We start from the raw sequence: 21,945 nt of genomic DNA on the forward strand, positions 1-21,945 counted from the left end.
GTCATTAAAAAGACAGGAAAGAAAGAAAAAACCAAAATGGATGTCAGAAGAGACTCTGAAACTTGCTCTTGAATGTCGAGCAGCTACAGCAAAAGGAAGAAATGATGAAGTAAAAGAAATGAGCAGAAGATTTCAAAGGGCAGCTCGAGAAGACAAAATAAAGTATTATAATGACATGTGCAAACCGGTGGACATAAAAAACCAAAAGGCAAGAACACACTTCTCGAGCTGAAAGAACTCAAGAAAAAATTCAAGCCTCGAGTTGCAATAGTGAAGGATTCTATGGGGAAAACATTAAACTATGCAGAAAGTATCAAAGGAAGATGGAAAGAATATAGACAGTCATTATACCAAGATGAACTGTTGACATTCAACCATTTCAAGAGGTAGCATATGATTAGGAACCGATAGTACTGAAGGAAGAAGTCCAAGCTGCACTGAAGGCAATGGCAAAAAACAAGGCTCCGAGAATTAACGGAATATCAATTGAGAGGTTTCAACAAACAGATGCAGCACTGGAAGCACTCACTCGTCTATGCCAAAAAATTTGGAAGACACCTACCTGGCCAACCGAAAGGAAGAGTTCCATATTTCTACCTATTCCCAAGAAAGGTGATAGAACTAAAGGTGGAAATTATTGAACAATATCACTAACATTACACACAAGCAAAATTTTGCTGAAGATCATTAAAAAGCAGCTGCAGCAGTATATTGACAGTGAATTGCCAGAAATTCAGGCCAGATCCAGGTGAGGACGTGGAGCTAGTGATATCCTTGCTGATGTCAGATGGATCCAGAGAATACCAGAAGGATGTTACCTGTGCTTTATTGACTATGCAGAGGCATTTGACTGTATGGGTCATAACAAATTAGGGATGGCATTGCAAAAAATGGGAATTCTAGAACACTTAATTGTGCTCATGAGGAACCTGTACATAGATAAAAAGGCAGTTGTTCAGACAGAACAAGTGGATATTGAATAGTTTCAAGTCAGGAAACGTGTGTGTCAGAGTTGTATCTTTCTCCATACCTATTCCATTTGTACGTTGAGCAAATAATCCCAGAAGCTGGACTATATGAAGATGAATGGGGCATCAGGATTGGAGAAAGACTCACTAACAACCTGCGTTATGGTGATGATACAACCTTCCTTGCTGAAAGTGAAGAGGACTTGAAGCACTTACTGAAGATCAAAGACTACAGCCTTCAGTAGGATTACACCTCAACATAAAGAAAACAAAAATCCTTACAACTGGACCAATAAGCAATATTATGATAAATGGAGAACAGATTGAAGTTGTCAAGGATTCCATTTTACTTGGATCCACAATCAACACCCATGGCAGCAGCAGTTAAGAAATCAAAAGATGTAGTGCAGTGGGCAAATCTGCTGCAAAGGACCTCTTTAAAGTGTTGAAGACCAAGATGTCACCTTGACGACTAAGGTGCATGTGACCCAAGCCATAGTATTTTCAATTGCATCATATGCATACAAAAGCTAGACAATGAATAAGGAAAACCAAAGTACTGATGCCTTTGAATTGTGGTGTTGGTGAAGAATATTGAATATACCATGGACTGCCAAAAGAATGAACAAATCTGTCTCGGAAGGAGTACAATCAGAATGCTCCTTAGAAGCAAGGATGGCAAGAGTTACTTTCTTACATACCTTGGACATGCTGTCAGGAGGGATCAGTTTCTGGAGAAGGACATCATGCTTGGTAAAATACAGGGTCAGCAGAAAAGAGGAAGACCCTCAACGAGATGGACTGACACAGTGGCTGCAACAATGGGCTCCAGCATAACAATGATTGTGAGCACGGCGCAGGACCAGGCAGTGTTTCGTTCTGTGGTACATAGGGTCGCTATGAGTCGGAATCAACTTGATGGCACCTAACAACAACAACAGTAGTTAGAATACTGATATTGGTCATTATGCCAAAAAGCTACCTAGTATTACAGTGGTATGCTGTATAAGAAATAATATATATGAATAACTTGAAGGGTGGGGGCAAAAGTATATTTTGAAAGTCACTAAATGCTTCGCAATTCATCTTAAAAAACAAAAAACTGTCAGCAAGTCAATTCCAACATATTCAGAGTCTGCTGAGCAAAGCACATTAGACTCGACACTGTTGGGAGAACAAAGCTCTACCATAAAGGAGCCTGAGGTTTCAACTTCCAACACAACACTCAAATGAAACAATGGAAAAATACATTTCATAGAGCAACATAAAAATAAGCGTGCATATTCAACAATCTTGAGATATATTAATATACTTCGTTAACACGTGAGCTGTGTTAAGTGCTGAGAGTCCTCTAGGTAGAAAAATTAAGATTGGAGAGGGACGCAGAAAAGAATTAAGAAGTCATTCTGGTGGAGTTTAAAGACTTGAGGTAAGAGCCACTTACTGCAGGAAAGAAAAGTAATCTACAAAGCAGTGAGTGTGAGTTCATATGGAGAAATAATACAAGATGAAGGTGATAACATTAGGAGTATGAGACAGCTGGGTAGTGAAGAAGTCTAAAGTTCTTGTTAAACCAGAGAATTATGATTTGTAACAATTAGTAACAGTAAACAACTATAATATCTTAAGGAGTGAAGTAAACCATTAAATCTTATTTGAGGAAGAATGTGCGTGGACCTGAGTTTAAGCTGTCCTAAAATAGAATGGGGTTGAAGAAGGAGACAAGGAAGAGTCTGGAGGAAAAGAAAAACTGGCATTCTTACACCTTGTGGTTGGAGTAAACATCAGACAATCTTTTTGGACAGTAAATGAAAAAAATGTAACAAGAACTCCAAAATCGTTTATGTCTTTTTTGATTCTCTTTCTAGGAACTTATCTTAAGGAAAGTTAAAGACGAGTGCAAAAACTTACATGCAAACATGCTTATCAAAGTATTACTCATGACATTAAAAATGTGTATTGCAATTGGGCATTGGTTTATTACATTATGGCATATCCATGCAACAGAGTACAAGGCAGCCATTAGAAATCATGTTATGAAAGAATATTAAATTATGAGGGATAGGGGGAGCCAACATGGCACTATAGACAGAAGCACCATGCTGTCCCTCTACAACAAAGACCCATAAAACTAAGCAAAACAGATAACAAACATCAATACTGGAACCCTAAGTGTCAAAAGAAGGGATAAAGAACTCAACCAAGCACTGAATGGAATAATAAATTGACAGAGAACGAAGAGAGCTACACAGCGGTACTCCCCTATCAGGTAACATGGTATGGACTCACCATCTTGGACCCTTCAGCCACCAAGAATGGCAGATGGAGCACAGCAAGGCAACTTCACAGAGCTCCCAGCAGGAGACAGAGCCCCAGGTAAGCAGTAATACATGCTTTCTCACCTCCCCTCTTCATGCCTCTACATGGCCTCTGCCTCTTTCTGGCAGACCACGGTCCCTTGACTGGGGAGATGCTGGCTCCTTGACACTTGGATTCACTCTGCGCCCACTGGGCAGCTCCTTTAGTGCCATCTTTTAGTTTTTGTTTCTTCGCTCTCTCACCTCCTTCCTTTCCTTTCTCTCACACACCTGCTATCGTGCGCCATCTACGCTCCTTCTTGACGGGCTGTGCAGTGCTGCTCAGCTGGGGAGTTGCTTCCCTGGTCCATGCCATCATGTCATTGGGTGAGGGCATTTTTTTTTCTTTCTCTGTGTTTCTTCTATCTACTCCCTTCCTTTCTCCTGACCACCTGCCATCATGTGCCATCTGTGATCCTTCTTGACAGACTGTGCTGTACACTCAGCTGGGGAGCTGCTTCCCTGGTCCATGCTGCAATGCCAGTGGACTCCCTCAGGGCATTTAAAAATTTTTTTTCTTGGTTTCTTGACTCTCTGTCCTTTCTCTCGACCACCTGGCTGCATGTATTGTCTCTGCTGCTTTTTGAAGGGCTGTGCCACATCACTCAGTTGGGGAACTGCTGGCACACAGCTTACCTAATCTGCACCACAACACCAATGGGCTTCCTCAGGGCATTATTTTTTTCTCAGTTTCTTGTCTCTCTTTCTTCCTTCCTTTGCTTTCTCCTGTCCACCTGGCCACATGTGCTGTCTCCATCCCTTCATCACAGGATGTGCCACACCAACTGGCTAGAGAGCCTTCTGCACGTGGTTTCCTCGAGGCATGCCACTCCAAGGGCAGGATCCCCCACACATTTTTGTTGGGTTCTGTTTATCTCTCTTCTTTCCCACACACACTGAGCTCCACACATCACATTCTCCCCCTTCCCTCCTGCCTATATGCAACACATGCTGAGCACCACCCCTGGACCAGGCACGGACCACTGGACCCTTCCCTGCACTGCCCTCTGGCCCCACCCTGTCAGCCCCAGTACATGCAACAAATAATCCATCCTTCACCTCTCCCCCTCCACTGGACTTACCCTGCTGCACCACAGCTGAGTGACATGCACTGCCCACCTGTATGAGGTGGTGAGAAGTATCGTGCCCACAGACAAGCAAACAACAGAGAACACCCAGCCCACCTGCCCAGACATAACCAAATAAAACAGAAAAGCAGAATGAAATAAATAAATCGACAATCAATAAATGTAGAAAAATAATTCCTGGATGTCCCAAGGAGAGCAGGCAATAACAAAACATAAAAAAAAAAAAAAAGGATAGCTCCAGAAAGCTTCCAAAATAAAACACCACGTGACTTACTGATAGAAGAAATGGCACTGGAACTACCTGATAAAAAAGGAATTCAAAACTCTAATATTCAGGGCTCTCCAAGAGATGAAGGAAAACACAGATAAAAATAAGGAAAAAAATAGACAAAATCATGGAAAATACAGACAAAAAATGGAATAGTTCCGGAAAATAATACAGGAACAAAATGTCAAAATAAATTCACAATTAGAAATCAAACAAAAACAGCAATTAGAAATTCAAAAGATAAACAACGAGATTTCAAAATGGACAGCACAATAGAAGGTTTTAGGAGCAAATTTGAAAGAATGGAAGGCAGCAGGATCAGTGAAATTGAAAACAAATCCTTGGATACCACTTTGAGACAAATCAGAGAAAAGAATGAAGAAATCCTGAGAATAATGTGGGATACAATCAAAACCACAAATCTGCAAATGATCAGAATTCCAGAACAGAAGAATACGGGAAACACACAGAGGATCACTGAAGAACTGTTGACAGAAAACTTCCCTAATATCCTGAAACATGAAAAGCTGATCATCCAAGAAGATCAATGGACCCCATATAGGATAGACCTCCCCCGCAATCACCAAGACATATCATAATCACACTTGCTAAAACCAAAGACAAAGAATCCTGAGAGCAGCTTAAGAAAAACAAAACATCACATTCAGAGGAAACAATAAGACTAAGCTCTCATTACTCAGCAGAAACCACGCAGGCAAGAAGGCAATAGGATGACATATATAAAACCTTGAAAGAAAAAAATTGTCAACCAAGAATAATACATTCTGAAAAACTCTTCCTCAAACATGATGGTGAAATTAGGATATTTTCAGATAAACAGAAATTAAGGAAATATGTAAAAACCAAACCAAACTCACAAGAATTATTAAAGGGAGTCCTTTAGTTAGAGAACAAACAGCATCAGATAACAGCCTGAATCTAGAATGCAAGGCCACATAAGCCAGATTGCAACCTAGGTAATAAGCTCTCAAGGATAAAACAAAACTAAAAGATTTACAATTGGGAACCAGAGAGGTAAATTTATAAATGACAAAAAGGTCAGAACAATAAAAGAGGAAATAAATGGTGTAGATATAGAACTTTCAAATGGAAAGGAAATAAAGGCGATATCAAGCAATAAAAGACTGGTTCAAATTTAGAAAGATAGAGGTAAATTTCAAGGTAACCACAAAGAAAGTTAACAAACATACTCATCAACATTAGTTGTCTAATAGTAGTAAGAATATGGGTTATTTTTCTCTCTGTAGTTTTCTGTAATTTTTGAATTTTCTAAAATAAAAACAATAAAAAGAGAAATGATTGATCACTGTGTGCTGAATGCTCTACATATGTTAGCTTATTTAATCCTCATAACAATCCTAATAGATTTTTATAGATAAAGAATCCTATATTTAAAGAGCTTGTTAAGCAATTTATCCTTGGTTATACACTCTGCTGGAGCAAGCAGTACTCATCACTTTTGTACCAGAAGTAAAAATAGATAGATAAGCATCATTTTTTTTTTTTAAAGACTATTTTTTTATGCCTACTGTGGTCATCTCTACCATTCCAAACTATGACTCTCCCTTCACAGAGACATTATCCCAACACCACAGGCTTAGTACCTTTGTATGTCATTCTTTCTGTTATTCTCTGCTTTCAAAAAGATGTTTACCTGTGTTTTACTGACTATGCAAAGGCATTCAACTGTGTGGGTTATAAGGAATTATGAATAACATTGCTAAGAATGGGAATTCCAGAAAACTTAATTGTGCTCATGAGGAACCTGTACATAGATCAAGAGGCAGTTGTTTGAACAGAATAAGGGAATACTGTGTGGTTTAAAGTCAGGAAAGGTGTGCATCAGGGTTGTATCCTTTCACCATATGTGTTCAATCTGTATGCTGAGCAGATAATCCAAGAAGCTGGATTGTAGGAAGAAGAATGGGGCATCAGAATTGGAGGAAGACTCGTTAACAACATGCATCATGCAGATGACACTAGCTTGCTTGCTGAAAGTGGGGAGGATTTGAAGCACTTACTAATGAAGGTCAAAGACCACAGCCTTCAGTATGGATTACACCTCAACATAAAGGAAACAAAAATCATCACATCTGGACCAATAAGCAGCATCAGGATAAATGGAGAACAGATTGAAGTTGTAAAGGATTTCTTTTCACTTGAATCCACAGTCAACAGCCATGGAAGCAGCAGTCGAGAAATTAAGAGATGCATTGCATTGGGCAAATCTGCTGTGAAAGACCTCTTCAACGTGTTGAAAAGCAAAGATGTCACCTTGAAGACTAAGGTGCACTGGGCCCAAGCCATGGTATTTTCAACCCATCCTATGCATGTGAAAGCTGGACAATGAATGAGGAAGACTGAAGCAGAATTGACGCCTTTGAACTGTGGTGTTGGTGAAGAACACTGAATATACCATGGACTGCCAAAAGAACGAACAAATCTGTCTTGGAAGAAGCACAACCAGAACGCCCCTTAGAAGCAAGGATGGCAAGACTGCGTCTTACATACTTTGGACATGTTGTTAGGAGTGATCAGTCCCTGTAGAAGGACATCATGCCTGGTAGAGTACAGGGTCAGTGAAAAAGAGGAAGACCCTTGATGAGATGGAATGACACAGTGGCTGCAACAATGGGCTTAAGCATAGCAACGATTGTGAGCATGGCGAAGGACCAGGCAGTGTTATAGGGTCGCTATGAGTCAGAACCGACTTGAGGAAATTATTCCATTAAACGTGCAGAAAAGACTACAGATAGTTGACTGATTAATGAGATTTCCTACTTATTAACAGTGGCAAATCTATCATTCATTTTTGTTTATGGTATGAAATATTAATAACTTAGAAAATTAAGACATTTCACTTCGAAAAAGTAAGAGCCATTGTTTTATGCAAGAATCTACCTGTACTATTATTTTCACACAGGACTTTAGGACAAGGTATATGTTTTCTATTGGATAACTATACACATATCTGACCTTAAAGTTATTTTTGTTTTAAAAGGGAGTTCGTTCTCCACCCATGACTTATTAACCAAGTGATATAAGTGTCCTGGGGTTCACCTAACTGCCATGCACAGCACATTTCCTTTTATCACATTTGCCCCAACAAGCAGATTTCAATTAATTAATGTAGTAGAGTCAGTTCCCACTAAAGGAAAGTATGAATGTAGGGGAAGAAAAGATAAAAATAACTGAAATTTCATTCTGAACTAATTTTTTAAATAAGTTTGGTAACAAAGTGATTATTTCTGGACTTCCAGTCAATCAGCAGTTTCTAGGCTATCACTGCTCTAAGACATATTTTTAATAAATCTATTTCTGCAGATTCCCAGTCCAGGACACACAGTGAAACCAGGGATAAATCAGCCTATGGCCTAGGGACATTCATCCTATGGGTAACTGAACACTGTAGGGTTCAAAATCCTTTCCGGGAATGAGAGAGCCAGCCTTGTTGGTAAAGAAAATAATTCTTTAGACAATGGGGGAGAAAATATATTCTTATGAGGTTTACATACTCACCAAAGGGCCCTGGACATCTTGAGTGCTCAATAAGTGTTGAAAATTCTGAGTAACCATACTTCAGAATGTTTAAGGAAAGAAGCTTGTTTAACCATTCAACCACCCACCTATTGCCTTTCCCAACCACTCTCTAATTCTAAAATAGCTCCAAGATAAATGTAATCAAAATATAAAATCAGAAAGTGGGAAAACCAGGGTGCAGGGAAATAAGAACACAAGTTTTATTCATGTGTTTATACTCTAACTTGATTTAAGAGAACATAAGACCACAGTTGTGAAATACATACAAGGTTTTAAAAAATTAATTCTTGAGGGATTCAGAGTTTTAAAAAAATAACATAGTAAAAATAAGGTGAAACCAGGAATGAAGTTGAAACACAAAATGCATGCCTAAGATTCCTTTCATTTGTTAGAAATAAATTAAAAACACTCTGAGTTCCCTGGTTCTCAGTGCAAACAAATAAAAGCAACCATATGCACAAGTCATAGTATCCTTGTCTTAGGCTGGGTTCTCTACAGAAGGAGAACGAGTAAAGCATCTAAGTGTATATTTACATATTTATATCAAGAAAATGGCTCATGCAGTTATACAGAATGGAACATCCCAAGTCCATGGGTCAGGCTGAAGGCTTCTTTTGATTCATGTAGCTGCAGGGGCTGGCGAACCCAAGACTGGCAAATCAGAGAGCAGAGCTGTTGCTCACAGGATGCAAAGATGGATGAATCCCAAGATTGGAAGGCAAGACCCCAGGTAAGGTGCTAGCTCAAGTCCCAAGAACCAGAAGTCAGATGAATAGGAGCCAGCAGCAGGATCCAGACCAAAGAAAAGCCACACCTTACCAGAGCAATTACACTTATATTTGACACATGTCATATGCTCAAGGAAACTCCCTTTCAAATGATTGGCTATTCACAGCAGATCCCATCATGGGCGTGATCACAATATCATACGACTGTCAAACCACTGAGAATTGTGGCCCAGCCATGTTGACACACAATCTTAATCATCCCAGTCCACCCATTGTCAATTTAGCACTTGCACACACCTCCTTAAACCATACATAATCTCTGAATAATGATAAGTATAAAGTCACACTAGTGCCTAACATGATACAATGAACACATATACAATCGAAAATGCACTAGCCTTGTTTGCATCTTATATTTTATAAGTGAAGAAAACAAAAATATTTGATGCACACATACAAAGCAGAAATACTCATAACAATTACAGTCCTTGTTTCTGCAACTGATCAAGTGGTCTTAACTGGTATTTAGAACTACCTTCTTCTATATCCATTACATATTCCCTTTGCCTTCAGCAAGCACCTCAGCTGGTCATGGCTCTTTGCCTGCTGGGGTGACCCAGACTTTCATTTCTGAAGGGTCTGGGCTATTCCTAGTCATGTTGGAACTGGGTTGCTGTAGTTTTCCATTGACTTTAATCATAGGGCACGGGAGAATTAAGAGATGCCCTAAGGAATTTCCTGCATTCCAGATATATTCTTCTTTAATTCCATTAGATATAGTCTTCTTTAATTCCATTATGTAATATCAATCCAATTTCTTCTTGGTAATCAGGATCAATCATACCAGCCAGGACGGTAACTCACTTCTTTGCCTGTTGATCCAGAGACATATGAGGCCCAAAGTGGCCAGGTGGCATTCTTAGCTTCCATTTCAGTGGAATCAGTGATGCGTCTCCAGGTGGGAGCATTCTTCCCTTTAGAACTAAGACTTCTAGACCTGCAGAGCATAAAGTGGTGAGGGCAGGAAGCAAAAATTTTGTGAGTCGGTCACTAGGGATTAATGAGTGGTGCCACTCCCATTTCCACCTCTTGATTCCTGGCCATGGGAGAACAGCACCATATAATGGATGCATACCCAACCTCCTGGAGAATGCTGCCCCAAACCTGCAAGGTATTGTCACCTAGATGGCACCATAACTGTGTCTTTAGAAGGCCATTTCACGCTTGTCAAACCAGCTGCTTCAGGATGATGGGGAACAGGGTGTAAGACCAGTAAATTCCATGAGCATGGGACCACTGCTGCACTTCATTTGCTGTGAAGTGAGTCCCTTGATCTGAGGCATTGCTGTGTGGTATACCACGACATGGATAAGGCATTGTTTAAGTCCATGGATGGTACTTTTGGCAGAAGCATGGTGTGCAGGAAGACAAATCCATATCCACAGTGTCTATTCCAGTAAGAACAAAATGCTGTTCTTTCCATGATAGAAGTGGTCCAATGTAATCAACTTGCCATCAGGATACTGGCTGATCACCTCAAGGAATGGTGCCATATTGGGGAGTCTGTTGGTTTCTGCTGCTAGCAGATTGGGTACTCAGCAGTGGCTGTAGCTAAGTTGGCCTTAGTGAGTGGAAGATCATGTTGCTGAGGCCATGCATAACCTTCATTCCTGCCACCATGGCTATTTTGTTCATAAGCCCCTCAAGCAGTGATGGGAGAAGCTGGGGAACAAGGATGACTAGTTTCACAGAACTCGTCATCCTATCCATTTGATTGTTAAAATCCTCCTCTGCTAAGGTCACTCTTTGATAAGCATCAACACGAGGCACAAATATCTTCACTTCGTTGGCCCATTCAGAGGTCTATCCACATACCTCTTCCCCATACCTCTTTGTTTCCAATTTTCCAATCATGTTCCTTCCAAGTTCCTGACCATTTAGCCCAACCATTAGCCACAGACCATGAATCGGTATATAATCACACATCTGGCCCTTCTGCTTCCAAGCAAGGTGAACAACCAGGTCCACTGCTCGAAGTTCTGCCCACTGGGAGGATTCCCTTCACCACTGTCCCCTTCAGAGAGTTCCCAGAAACAGGCTGTAATGCAGCCGCTGTCCACTTTCAAGTGGTACCTGCATATTGTGCAAAAGCATCTGTAAACCAGGTAGTAGTTTTCTCTTAGTCAGAACAAGGCCAGGGGCTGGCTGTGGAACAGACCATCAATTGCTTATATGGAAGCTCAAGCTGAAGCTGAAGAAAATCAGAGCAAGTCCACGAGAGTCAAAATATGACCTTGAGTACATCCCACTTAGTGACCATCTGAAGAATAGATTTGACCCATCGAACACTAGTGGCCGAAGACCAGACAAGTTGTGGGATGACATCAAGGACATAATACATGAAGAAAGCAAGAGGTCACTGAAAAGACAGAAAAGACCAAGATGGATGTCAGAGGAGACTCTGAAACTTGCTCTAGAACGTCAAGCAGCTAAAGCAAAAGGAAGAATTGATGAAGTAAAAGAGCTGAACAGATGATTTCAAAGGGTGTCTCGAGAAGACAAAGTATTATAATGACATGTGCAAAGAGCTGGAGATGGAAAACCAAAAGGGAAGAACACTCTCGGTGTTTCTCAAGCTGAAAGAGCTGAAGAAAAAATTCAAGCCTCGAGTTGCAATAGTGAAGGATTCTATGGGGAAAATATTAAACGATGCAGGAAGCATCAAAAGAAGATGGAAGGAATACACAGAGTCATTATACCAAAAAGAATTAGTCAATGTTCAACCATTTCAATAGGTGGCATATGATCAGGAACTGATGGAATCTCAAATGAGATGTTTCAACAAACAGATGCAGCACTGGAGGTGCTCACTCATCTATGCCAAGAAATATGGAAGACAGCTTCCTGGCCAACTGAATGGAAGAGATATGTATTTATGCCTATTCCCAAGAAAGGTGATCCAACCCAATGTGGAAATTATAGAACAATATCATTAATATCACACGCAAGCAAAATTTTGCTGAAGATCATACAGAAACGGCTGCAGCAGTAAATCGACAGGGAACTGCCAGAAATTCAGGCCGGTTTCAGGAGAGGACATGGAACCAGGGATATCATTGCTGATGTCAGATGGATCCTGGCTGAAAGCAGAGAATACCAGAAGGATGTTTACCTGTGTTTATTGACTATGCAAAGGCATTCAACTATGTGGATCATAACAAATTATGGATAACATTGCGAAGAGTGGGAATTCCAGAACACTTAATTGTGCTCATGAGGAACCTTTATATAGATCAAGAGGCAGTTGTTTGGACAGAACAAGGGGATACTGATTGGTTTAAAGTCAGGAAAGGTGTGCCTTAGGGTTATATTCTTTCACCACACCTATTCAATCTGTATGCTGACAGATAATACGAGAAGCTGGACTATATGAAGAAGAATGGGGCATCAGGATTGGAGGAATACTGATTAAGAACCTGTGTTATGCAGATGACACAATCTTGCTTGCTGAAAGTGAAGAGGACTTGAAGCACTTAACTAATGAAGATCAAACACCACAGCCTTCGGTATGGACTGCACCTGAACATAAAGAAAACAAAAATCCTCACAACTGGACCAACGAGTAACATCGTGATAAACGGAGAAAAGATTGAAGTTGTCAAGCATTTCGTTTTACTTGGATCCAGAATCAACACTCATGGAAGCAGCAGTCACGAAATCAAAAGACACACTGCACTGGGTAAATCTACTGTAAAGGACCTCTTTAAAGTGTTGAAGAGCGAAGATGTCACCTTGAAGACTAAGGTGGCGCCTGACCCAAGCCATAGTATTTTCAATTGCATCATATGCATGTGAAAGCTGGACAATGAATAAGGAAGACCAAAGAAGAGCTGACGCCTTTGAATTGTGGTGTTCTCGAAGAATATTGGACTGCCAAAAGAACAAACAAAGCTGTCTTGGAAGAAATACAGCCAGAATGCTCCTTAGAGGCAAGGATGGTGAGACTGCGTCTTACATATTTTGGACTTGTTGTCAGGAGGGATCAGTCCCTGGAGAAGAACATCATGCTTGGCAGAGTACAGGGTCAGCTGAAAAAAGGAAGACCCTCAACGAGGTGGATTGACACAGCGGCTACAACAAGCTCAAGCACAGCAACGATTGTAAGGATGGCTCAGGACCAGGCAGTGTTCCGTTCTGTTCTGCATAGGGTCACTGTGAGTAGGAACTGACTCAATGGCACCTAACGACAACAACAATTTTCTCTTCCTCAGTCAACTGATCATAAGGTACAGACTGGGAGAGGGCAGGCAATGTGACAGGGGTGGATACGAGGGCATTTGGGCCACTTCCTCATGCAACTTACTTGTGTCTTCAGGTCCTGTGTGGGCCTGATCTCATATATACACTTCCATATAATGATGGACTGCTGCACTTGGTGGCCCATAGTTAAGTGTTCAGTCTCTACTAAGGCCCAGTAACAAGCCCAAAGCTGTTTCTCAAAAAGAGAGTAGTTATCTGCAGATGATGGCAGGTCTTTGCTCCAAAATCCTAAGCGTTTGCGCTGTGATTCACCAATGGGGGCCTGTCAAAGACTCCAAACAGCATCTCTATCTGCCACTGACATTTCAAGCACAATTAGATTAGCTGGATCATACATCCCAAGGAGCAGAATGGCTTACAGGGCAGTCCGAACCTGTTGCAGAGCCTTCTCTTATTCTGGATCCCACTCAAAACTAGCAGTTTTTCCAGTCACTTGATAAATAGGCCAGAGTGGCACATCCATATGAAGGATATGTTGTCTCCAAAATGCAGAGGCCCACTAGGCATTGTGCCTCCTTTTTAGTTGTGGGAGGAGTCAGATGCAATAACTTATCCTTTACTTGAGGAGGGATATCTGGACACAGCCACACCACTTGACCCCTAGAAATTTCACTGAGGTGTCTGAATTTCTGTGGGATTAATTTACCACCCTCTAGTACACCAATGTTTTAACAATAAGTCCAGAGTCATTGACATTTCTTCCTTACAAGGTCTAGTCACCACAATGTCATCTATGTAATGCACCAGTGTGATATCTTGTGAAAGGGAAAGTTGATCAAGGTCCCTGTGGCCTAAATTATGATACAGGGCTGGAGAGTTGATATAGCACTGAGGCAGGCAAATGAAGGTGTCTTGCTGGCCTTGCCAGCTGAAGGAAAATTGCTTCTGATGGTCTTTTGAAACAGGTGTGGAGAAAAAGGCATTAGCCACATCCATAGCTGCATATCAAGTACCAAGAGATGTATTAATTTCCTCAAGCAATGAGGCTACAAATGGAACAGCAACTGCAATTGGAGTCACCACCTGTGTCATGGATTGAATTATGTCCCTCAAAAAATGTGTGGATCAACTTGGTTAGGCCATGATTCCCAGTATTCTGTGATTGCCCTCCATTTTGTGATTGTAATTTTATGTTGTTAAGATTAGGGTGGGACTGTAACACCACCTTTACTCAGTTCCAATGTAAAGGGAGTTTCCCTGGGGTGTGGCCTACATCACCTTTACTTCTTGAGAGAGAAAAGGAAAGGGAAGCAAGAGTTGGGGACCTCATACCACCAAGAAAGCAGCACCGGGAGCAGAGTGCATCCTTTGGACCCGGGGTCCCTGCGCCTGAGAAGCTATTTGACCATGGGAAGATTGAGGACAAGGACCTTCCTCCAGAGCCAACAGAGAGAGAAAGCCTTCCCCTGGGGCTGACACCTTGAATTTGGACATTTAGCCTACTTTACTGTGAGGAAACAAATTGTTAAAGCCATCCACATGTGGTAATTCTGTTATGGCAGCGCTAGACGACTAAGACAGAATTTGGTACCGAGAGAGTGGAGTGCTGCTCTAACAGATACCGAAAATGTGGAAGCGGTTTTGAAACTGTGAATGGGTAGAGTTGCAACAGCGGCAGAGGACCAGGGCAGCAAAGAACCTGCAATGGAAAAGAAGTGGCAACAGCAGAGAACCAGCAGCAGCAGAACCAGGAGACCAGCAAGAGATGGTGCTGGAGCCGACCCACAGAGCGAGAGGGCTGAGTGCCTGTGCACAGGAGGCTTCTTGGTGGAGTGCAGTGCCTCAGGGCACTTATCGGTGGAGCTAGGCTTGCTGACCAACGGAGCAAGAGAGCTGAGTGCCTGTATGCAAGAGGCTTCCCAGTGGAGTGGGGTGGCTCCAGGCACTTATTAGTGGAGCTACAGAGCTTTAGAACCCTTGCTCCAGAAGGGCAGATGTGGGTGTGAGGCCCTAGAAGCTGAGAAGTGAAGAAACCATGAAGCAGAAGCTGAAGAGACAAGGAATACAAGAAGCTGAGCTGCCTCAGTCTTCAAGGTATGGCCGTGACCTCAGGAGCTTCAAAAGGTGGAGCCATGGCCTCTGGTGTTTCTAAGGGTGGAGTTGCCACTCAGATGGCTGAAGAGAATGGTGCGCTTAAAGCCGAGGGAGCAGAGCTGCTGTCCCAGTGGGCCTGGAAGGCAGAGGTGAAGCCCAGGGCTGAGGGGCCTCCACTCAGAATCCCGAGTGTGGCCAATACCTAGAGGCTGGAGGGCAGGGTTATTGTGTACATTGTCTCAGAGAACAAAGGAGTATTTTCAAAGCTTTGAGGGCTAATGTAATGTGTTCTTCTGACTTGCTTGGTGCCTGTTATGCCTTCTTTCCCTTCAGCTTCTCCCATTTGTAATGGAAATATCTAGCATGTGCTTGTTCTGCCATTGTACCTTTGGAAGCAGATAACTTGTATTCTAGATTTCACAGTGAGGAAGAATTTTTGGATTTTGGACTTGGAGTTGATTTAAGACTTTGCTATAATATGATGGGATAAACATGTTTTGCATGTTGTAAGAATGTGATTTTGGGGGGCCAAAGGGTGCAATGTCCTGGGTTGAACTGTGTCCCCCCAAATACGTGTGGATTAACTTGGTTATGCCACGATTCCCAGTATTCTGTGTTTGCCCTCCATTTTGTGACTGGAGTTTTATGTTGAGAGGATTAGGGTGGGATTGTAACACCATCCTTATTCAGATCTAGTGTAAAGGAAGTTTCCCTGGGGTGTGGCCTGCACCACCTTTTATCTCTTAAGAGAGAAAAGGAAAGGGAAGCAAGCAGAGAGTTGGGGACCTCAAACCGCAAAGGAAGTCGAGAAGCTCCTTGACTATGGGAAGAATGAGGACAACGACCTTTCCCCAGAGCCGACAGAGAAAGAAAGCCTTCCCTGGAGCTGATGCCTTGAATTTGGACGGTTAGCTCACTTTACTGTGAGGAAATAAATTTCTCTTTGTTAAAGCCATCCATTTGTGGTATTTCTGTTATGGCAGCACAGATAACTAAGACAACCTGGTTAAGTTTTCAAAAATCTACTGTCATTCTCCAGGATCCATCTGTTTTTTGCACAGGCCACATAGGCAAGTTGAATGGGGATGTGGTGGGAATCACCACTCCTGCAATCCCTCCAGGAATGCAATATTGCTTTTGGTTTAGAATTTTCCTAGGTAGGAGCAGTTTTGTTGTCTTCCTCTTGGCTTTTCCTACCATAATAGCCCTTACTCCATTTGTCAGTGATTCAGTGTGGGGGTTCTGCCAGTTGCTGAGCATCTCTACTCCAATTACGCATTCCTGAACTGGTGAAATCACTACAGGATGGGTTGGGGGACCCACTGGGCCTACTCTGAGACAGGCATGAGCTAAGACTTCATTAGTAACCTGACCTCGACATGCCTCCACTCTGACTGGTGGGGCACAGCGACATTTTTGGCCTCTTGGAATTAGTGTCAGTTCAGAGCCAGTGTTGAGTAATCCCTGAAAAGTCTGATTATTCCCTTTCCCCTAATGAACAATTACTCTTGTTAAAGGCCGTAGAGCTCTTTGGGGAAGATTGGGAGAAAGATCAACAGTGTAAATTTTTGGCAGTGTAGTGAGGTCCTTCCTCAAGGGGACCTGGCCTCCCCTTTATTCAAGGGGTTGTGGGTCTTTAACCTTGCTCAAGTCTGGGAATTGATTGAGGGGCCAGTGACTCTCTATTCTGGTGATTTTAGACTGCTGTTCACTTGACCTAGAATTCTTCTGCCTGTACAGATCAAGTAAGTATTTCGTAGATTTCCTATCTATTTCACTCCTAGGGGCACCATGACTAAGTAACCAATGTCATAAGTCCATAGGAGTCAGACTACTCTGGTTACTGCTTTGACTCTGCTGTCTACTACAGTAACCACGCCCACCTTGTCTTTGTAGATTGAGTGCTGCTACTTGGTCCCTACTACCATGGGGTCCAATCAGCCCCATTGTTATGCATCTTAATTCTGTTAAGGCAGTTCCCACTGTCAAATCTGACTTACATAAATTAGCAACACAGCAGTCTTCAAGGATGTTGGGACTTCCTTCACATATTTGTTCCTCACAGTTGTGGTAAAAGCTGTATCCTCTGGGCACTCCATGTGTGGGTTTGTGGGTCTACCCTGATAAATCCAATCTAGCATGCCAATTTCCCTAAGCCTTTGGATACCTTCTTCTACAGTATACCAAAGCAGGTCTGGTATTTCAACTTTATTTAGTTTAAGCCACCCCACAACCATGCTTCAATGACCCAACCAAATAAACCATTAAATCCTTTCCTAATGTAACACTGCATGAAGAATCTGTGCTCAGTGGGCTCATACCAATAAACTCAGACTGATCCATCTTTATGTTTCCTTGCACCATTATCCCACACCCTTCATAGCCATTCTCACATATATTCCCCAGGATTCGGTTTGTACATATTAGAAAATTCAAGCAGTTCTTTTGGAGTGTAGCGTACCTCCTCCTGGGCCACACTTTGTACTTCACCTTTTATGATTTGCTGGGACTGAAGTCTAGTTATAGGTCTAGAAACCTAAATGAGTGGTGAGGATGTGTCTTGAGAAAATTCAGCATTGTCTTATAAAGAATCTGCCTCAGATGATGCCACAGGCAATGACTCAGACAAAGGCTGTTTGGATGCAGCTGGGTTAATCTCATCAGATGGGAGTGGAGGGGCTGAAGTTTCTACTGGGGAGGGTGGTTTAGCAGACAGACATGGAGTAATCTCTTCAGACTGGAGTGAGAGGGCTGGCTCTGTTGGCAGGAGTGATTCAATGGAATTACGGACTTATTGTCCCCAGCTTCCTGATTATCTATCTGCCCACATGTCCCCACCCCAAGTTTCAGGATCCCATTTCTTCCCAATCAATGCCCTCACCTTAACTTCAGATACCTCTTGAGTTTGGCAAATGAATTGGTGTTGTAATTCAGCCACATAAGCGAATGTCACATTTAATTCTACTGCCCTAAAGGATGAAAATTTATTTTAACCTCTTTTGATAGAAATGTTTCTAAAGTGAAACACAAACTTTCACGTTTCTTCAAAGAGAATGCACTGAAGAAAATGGAGTATTTTCTTGATGATCTCAGGTCATCTTTGGAACATGAATTGAGGGTTGTAACATACTTATCTCCTGCTTTTGGGGCTGGTTCCCATGCCAGGTCACTCTGAGAAACTGAGTTCTCCCTCCATAGGCAGAAAAACCCTGCTTCTAAGAGGTTATTTTATTCACAAGTATCTAGCCCCAGGACTCAGAAAATGTTTAACCTTCTTACTGGAGAAGGAGGCATGGGCTCTGTGATTGTTATTTTCCCCTCAGTCCTTTTTCGTTTATTTCCTGGTTCATTTTAATACTCCAGATAGTTGAGATGAACAAAGAATCTATTCTTCAGGTAAGTGGAGTGTAAGAAGCAGAAATGTGCATATTTAATACATATCTACTTCTTATCAAAAATCATTTAAAAATTTCCCATTTGATTCATATATTCTCAGAAAATCCATCAATGTGGAATGAACAAAACTAGAAACTTTACTATGTCTGTGATGTTTATAATATATGAGTGGGTAAAGGAACATGAGCAACTTATGAATAAATCCAGTTGTATGGTTTGTCTTACGAAAAATTATATAGCTTTATGTTCTTACCTAAGTATTCTTTGTTTGGTCCATGACTGAAATTATGCCTTTCATCTCTGGTTCTTTAGCACTTTGCTTTATATTCTTCCCTAAATATTCCTTATTTGGCTCATGACTGAAACTATGCCTTTCATCTCTGGTTCTTTAGCACATTGCACAGTGTCAGGCATAGAGTAGTCAACAAATATTTGCTGAATGAATGAATTGAAAGACTTCAGTGTCAATGAAACATTTTAAAAATTCAATATCCAAAATGTTAAACTAATAATGCATTTACCTTAAATCACTTAAGATACTTTGCTGCATTTTTGTCCATTTGAAAAATATATATAGATATAGATATACAATCAAGAAAGTTAGAGCTCTGTACACTCTATAAACCATTTTCTCTAGGATCTCTGCCACTGGTTTTCATTATTGTCCATATGTGCTAGATAAAGGAAAGCAAATAGGGCATGGAAAGTTTCTGTAGTCATGGCATTTCAAATATTTTTATTAACAGACTGGAACAAGTGAGCAATAGTTAGCTTAGAATACTTAGTTCGCATACATGTTATTGCCAAATCAATGTTTCCAAACATTATTTGTAATAGACCAACTTTTTAAAATACTGAGGAAACCAATGCACAAGAATGAAAGAAGAATTACCAGACTATGCTTCTGGAAAACACCATGAAACCATGCCACCCATGAATCAAGTGAAATGAACTTCCATGCTCTTCTAGAGGCAAGGTGAATAAATGCAGTAAGAGATGGTTGTCCTCTTGTCTAATAGATGAGCAACTGTAGAAATTCACAGCTATGAAAGTGAGAAGGCTGCCTGTATTGGGTTACAAAGCAAGCCTAATAATTCAAGTATTTCTTCCTTCAACATTTATTGAGCATTTACAATGCTCCAACATTATGCTGAACATTAAAGACACAGAAATCAAAAACAAAGTCTTTGCCCTAAATTAGCTTGTGATTTAAGGAAGTAGACAATTCATAAACAAAAGAGTACAGTGAATTCTCTGAGCAGCCTTGGAAACACCATGTTAGAAGGGATAGGTGATTGAGTTTTAAGGGATATAAGGAGCTTGTAAGGCAGAACAACTGGATAGCAACCCAAGGAGAGAGTACAGCGCATACAAACACACAAAGGTATGAAAAAGCATAGTATGTCTGAGGTTAAAATTGGGTTACAGGGTTGGACTGGAGAGAGAGAAAGAGGGAGAGACAGAGTGTGTGTGTCTGGAGAAGAAAGGAAAGGTCGAGGAAATGGCAGGAGGTGAAGAACTAACAGTAGGCTGGAAGCATGTATGTATATTTAGGAAATTTAATCCTATAACGGTAATAAACAGGAACATTTATTGAACCATTTCTATATGCTGAACATTATGATAAGTACTTACATGCATTATCTCATTTATTCTTCATTATGACTCTCTAATACCCATTTTTTAGATAAGACTCAAAAAGGCTAGGTAACATGCTCAATTTAGTAAATTGGAAAGCTGGGATTTCAGCACAAGTCACTATCTGATTTTAGGACCAAGTTATTTATATTCCCAACTTGTAAGAATTTTTTTTTTTTTTTTTTTGCAGAATCTACAATGTGACAAATCCTGCAGTGTTTTAAGCAAAGGAATGGACTTGCAGACTTGTGTTTTAAGACAGTAACTGGGGCAGCCTTGTAGAGGATACATGTATGTGGGGAAAGTCTGACAGAACAGAGATCTCAAATAGATAATATTAGACTCATCTTATTAAATCAGATGAAAACAAATAATTTTCAAACACAACTTCCTGCTGGGGTCTTAAATTGGCTTTATCATATTGAGATTAAAAAGGTGTGTGTCTGTGTGTGTGTTTTAAAAACAATTTCCAGGCTACATAGTCAATTATTTTATGCTTTTAAGACCACAGAAACGAAATACTTCAAGATAAATTCCAAGGTCCGAATGAGTCGTATTTCAGTTGTTCTTTAAGTAGACAATTAACAGGGACAGCATGAGTTAAAGTGATCTATATAATAACTAATGAGTTGATATGATAACTATGATTTAGATGTTCACCTGTGTTTTACTAACTATGCAAAAGCATTCAACTGCGTGAATCGTAATAAATTCTGGATAACATTGTGAAGAATGGAAGTTCCAGAATACTTAATTGTGCTCATCTGGAACCTACAAATAGACCAAGAGGCAGTTGTTGGAACAGAACAAGGGGATACTGCATGGTTTAAAATCGGGAAAGATGTGCGTCGGGGTTGTATTCTTTCACCATACTTATTCAATGTGTTTGCTGAGCAAATAATCTGAGAAGCTGGACTATATGAAGAAGAGTGCAGCATTAGGACTGGATGAAGACTCATTAACAACCTGCAATATGCAGATGACACAACCTTGCTTGCTGACAGCAAAAAGCACTTGAAGCACTTATTGATGAAGATCAAAGACCACAGCCTTCAGTATGGATTGCATCTCAACAAGAGGAAGACCCTCAACGAGGTGGACTGACACAGAGGCTGCAACAATGAACTCAAGCATAACAACAATTGTAAGGATGGTTCAGGACGGGGCAGTGTTTCATTCTGTTGTGCATAGGGTCGCTATGAGTTGGAACCGACTTGATGGCACCTAACAACAACAACAAACAGAAGGCATACTGATTATCCAGAAGCTTTAAAATATGCTCACATTTTCAGATATCATTAGAAGTTTTTCTGAAGACTTGAGTTACTTTAGTGACTTAGCAGCCATCCATTGGCAGTATGAAGCCATTATTCAAATGCCAAAACAAGCTAAGAAATCAGATGGCTCAAAATCTTGCTGTCACATAGTGACAATGAACATACGCATTTATTAAATAACAGCAATTCTCTTAAAATGAGTCTTAATTAAGGCAGCCAAAAGGAGACCTAGTGTGACTGGTTTTCAACATTACAACCATGCAGTGATAATAAGCAATCATAATAGAAGAATGAACAGTGGGTAAAATAC

General features: G+C 41.0%; 1 protein-coding gene across 4 annotated transcripts in view; it reads right to left on the minus strand.

The window, feature by feature from the left end:
* PPM1L (protein phosphatase, Mg2+/Mn2+ dependent 1L) overlaps positions 1 to 21,945 on the minus strand; it is a 576,223-nt gene that overhangs the window by 170,082 nt on the left and 384,196 nt on the right. The window contains exons 1-2 of one of the 4 annotated variants that reach the window (XM_049867575.1): positions 4,408 to 4,478; positions 1,670 to 1,893 (exon numbers count right to left, since the gene is read on the minus strand). The exons of 2 other annotated variants lie outside the window; for them this stretch is intronic. In XM_049867575.1, the coding sequence (XP_049723532.1) occupies positions 1,670 to 1,678 (9 nt within the window). In that variant the 5' untranslated portion in view covers positions 1,679 to 1,893; positions 4,408 to 4,478. Of the gene's footprint in view, positions 1 to 1,669; positions 1,894 to 4,407; positions 4,479 to 21,945 lie in introns of those variants that run through there. One more of the 4 variants, XM_049867574.1, reaches the window with a different exon arrangement.

Source organism: Elephas maximus, chromosome 23 (genome assembly GCF_024166365.1).
Source record: "Elephas maximus indicus isolate mEleMax1 chromosome 23, mEleMax1 primary haplotype, whole genome shotgun sequence".
Taxonomy (NCBI): domain Eukaryota; kingdom Metazoa; phylum Chordata; class Mammalia; order Proboscidea; family Elephantidae; genus Elephas; species Elephas maximus.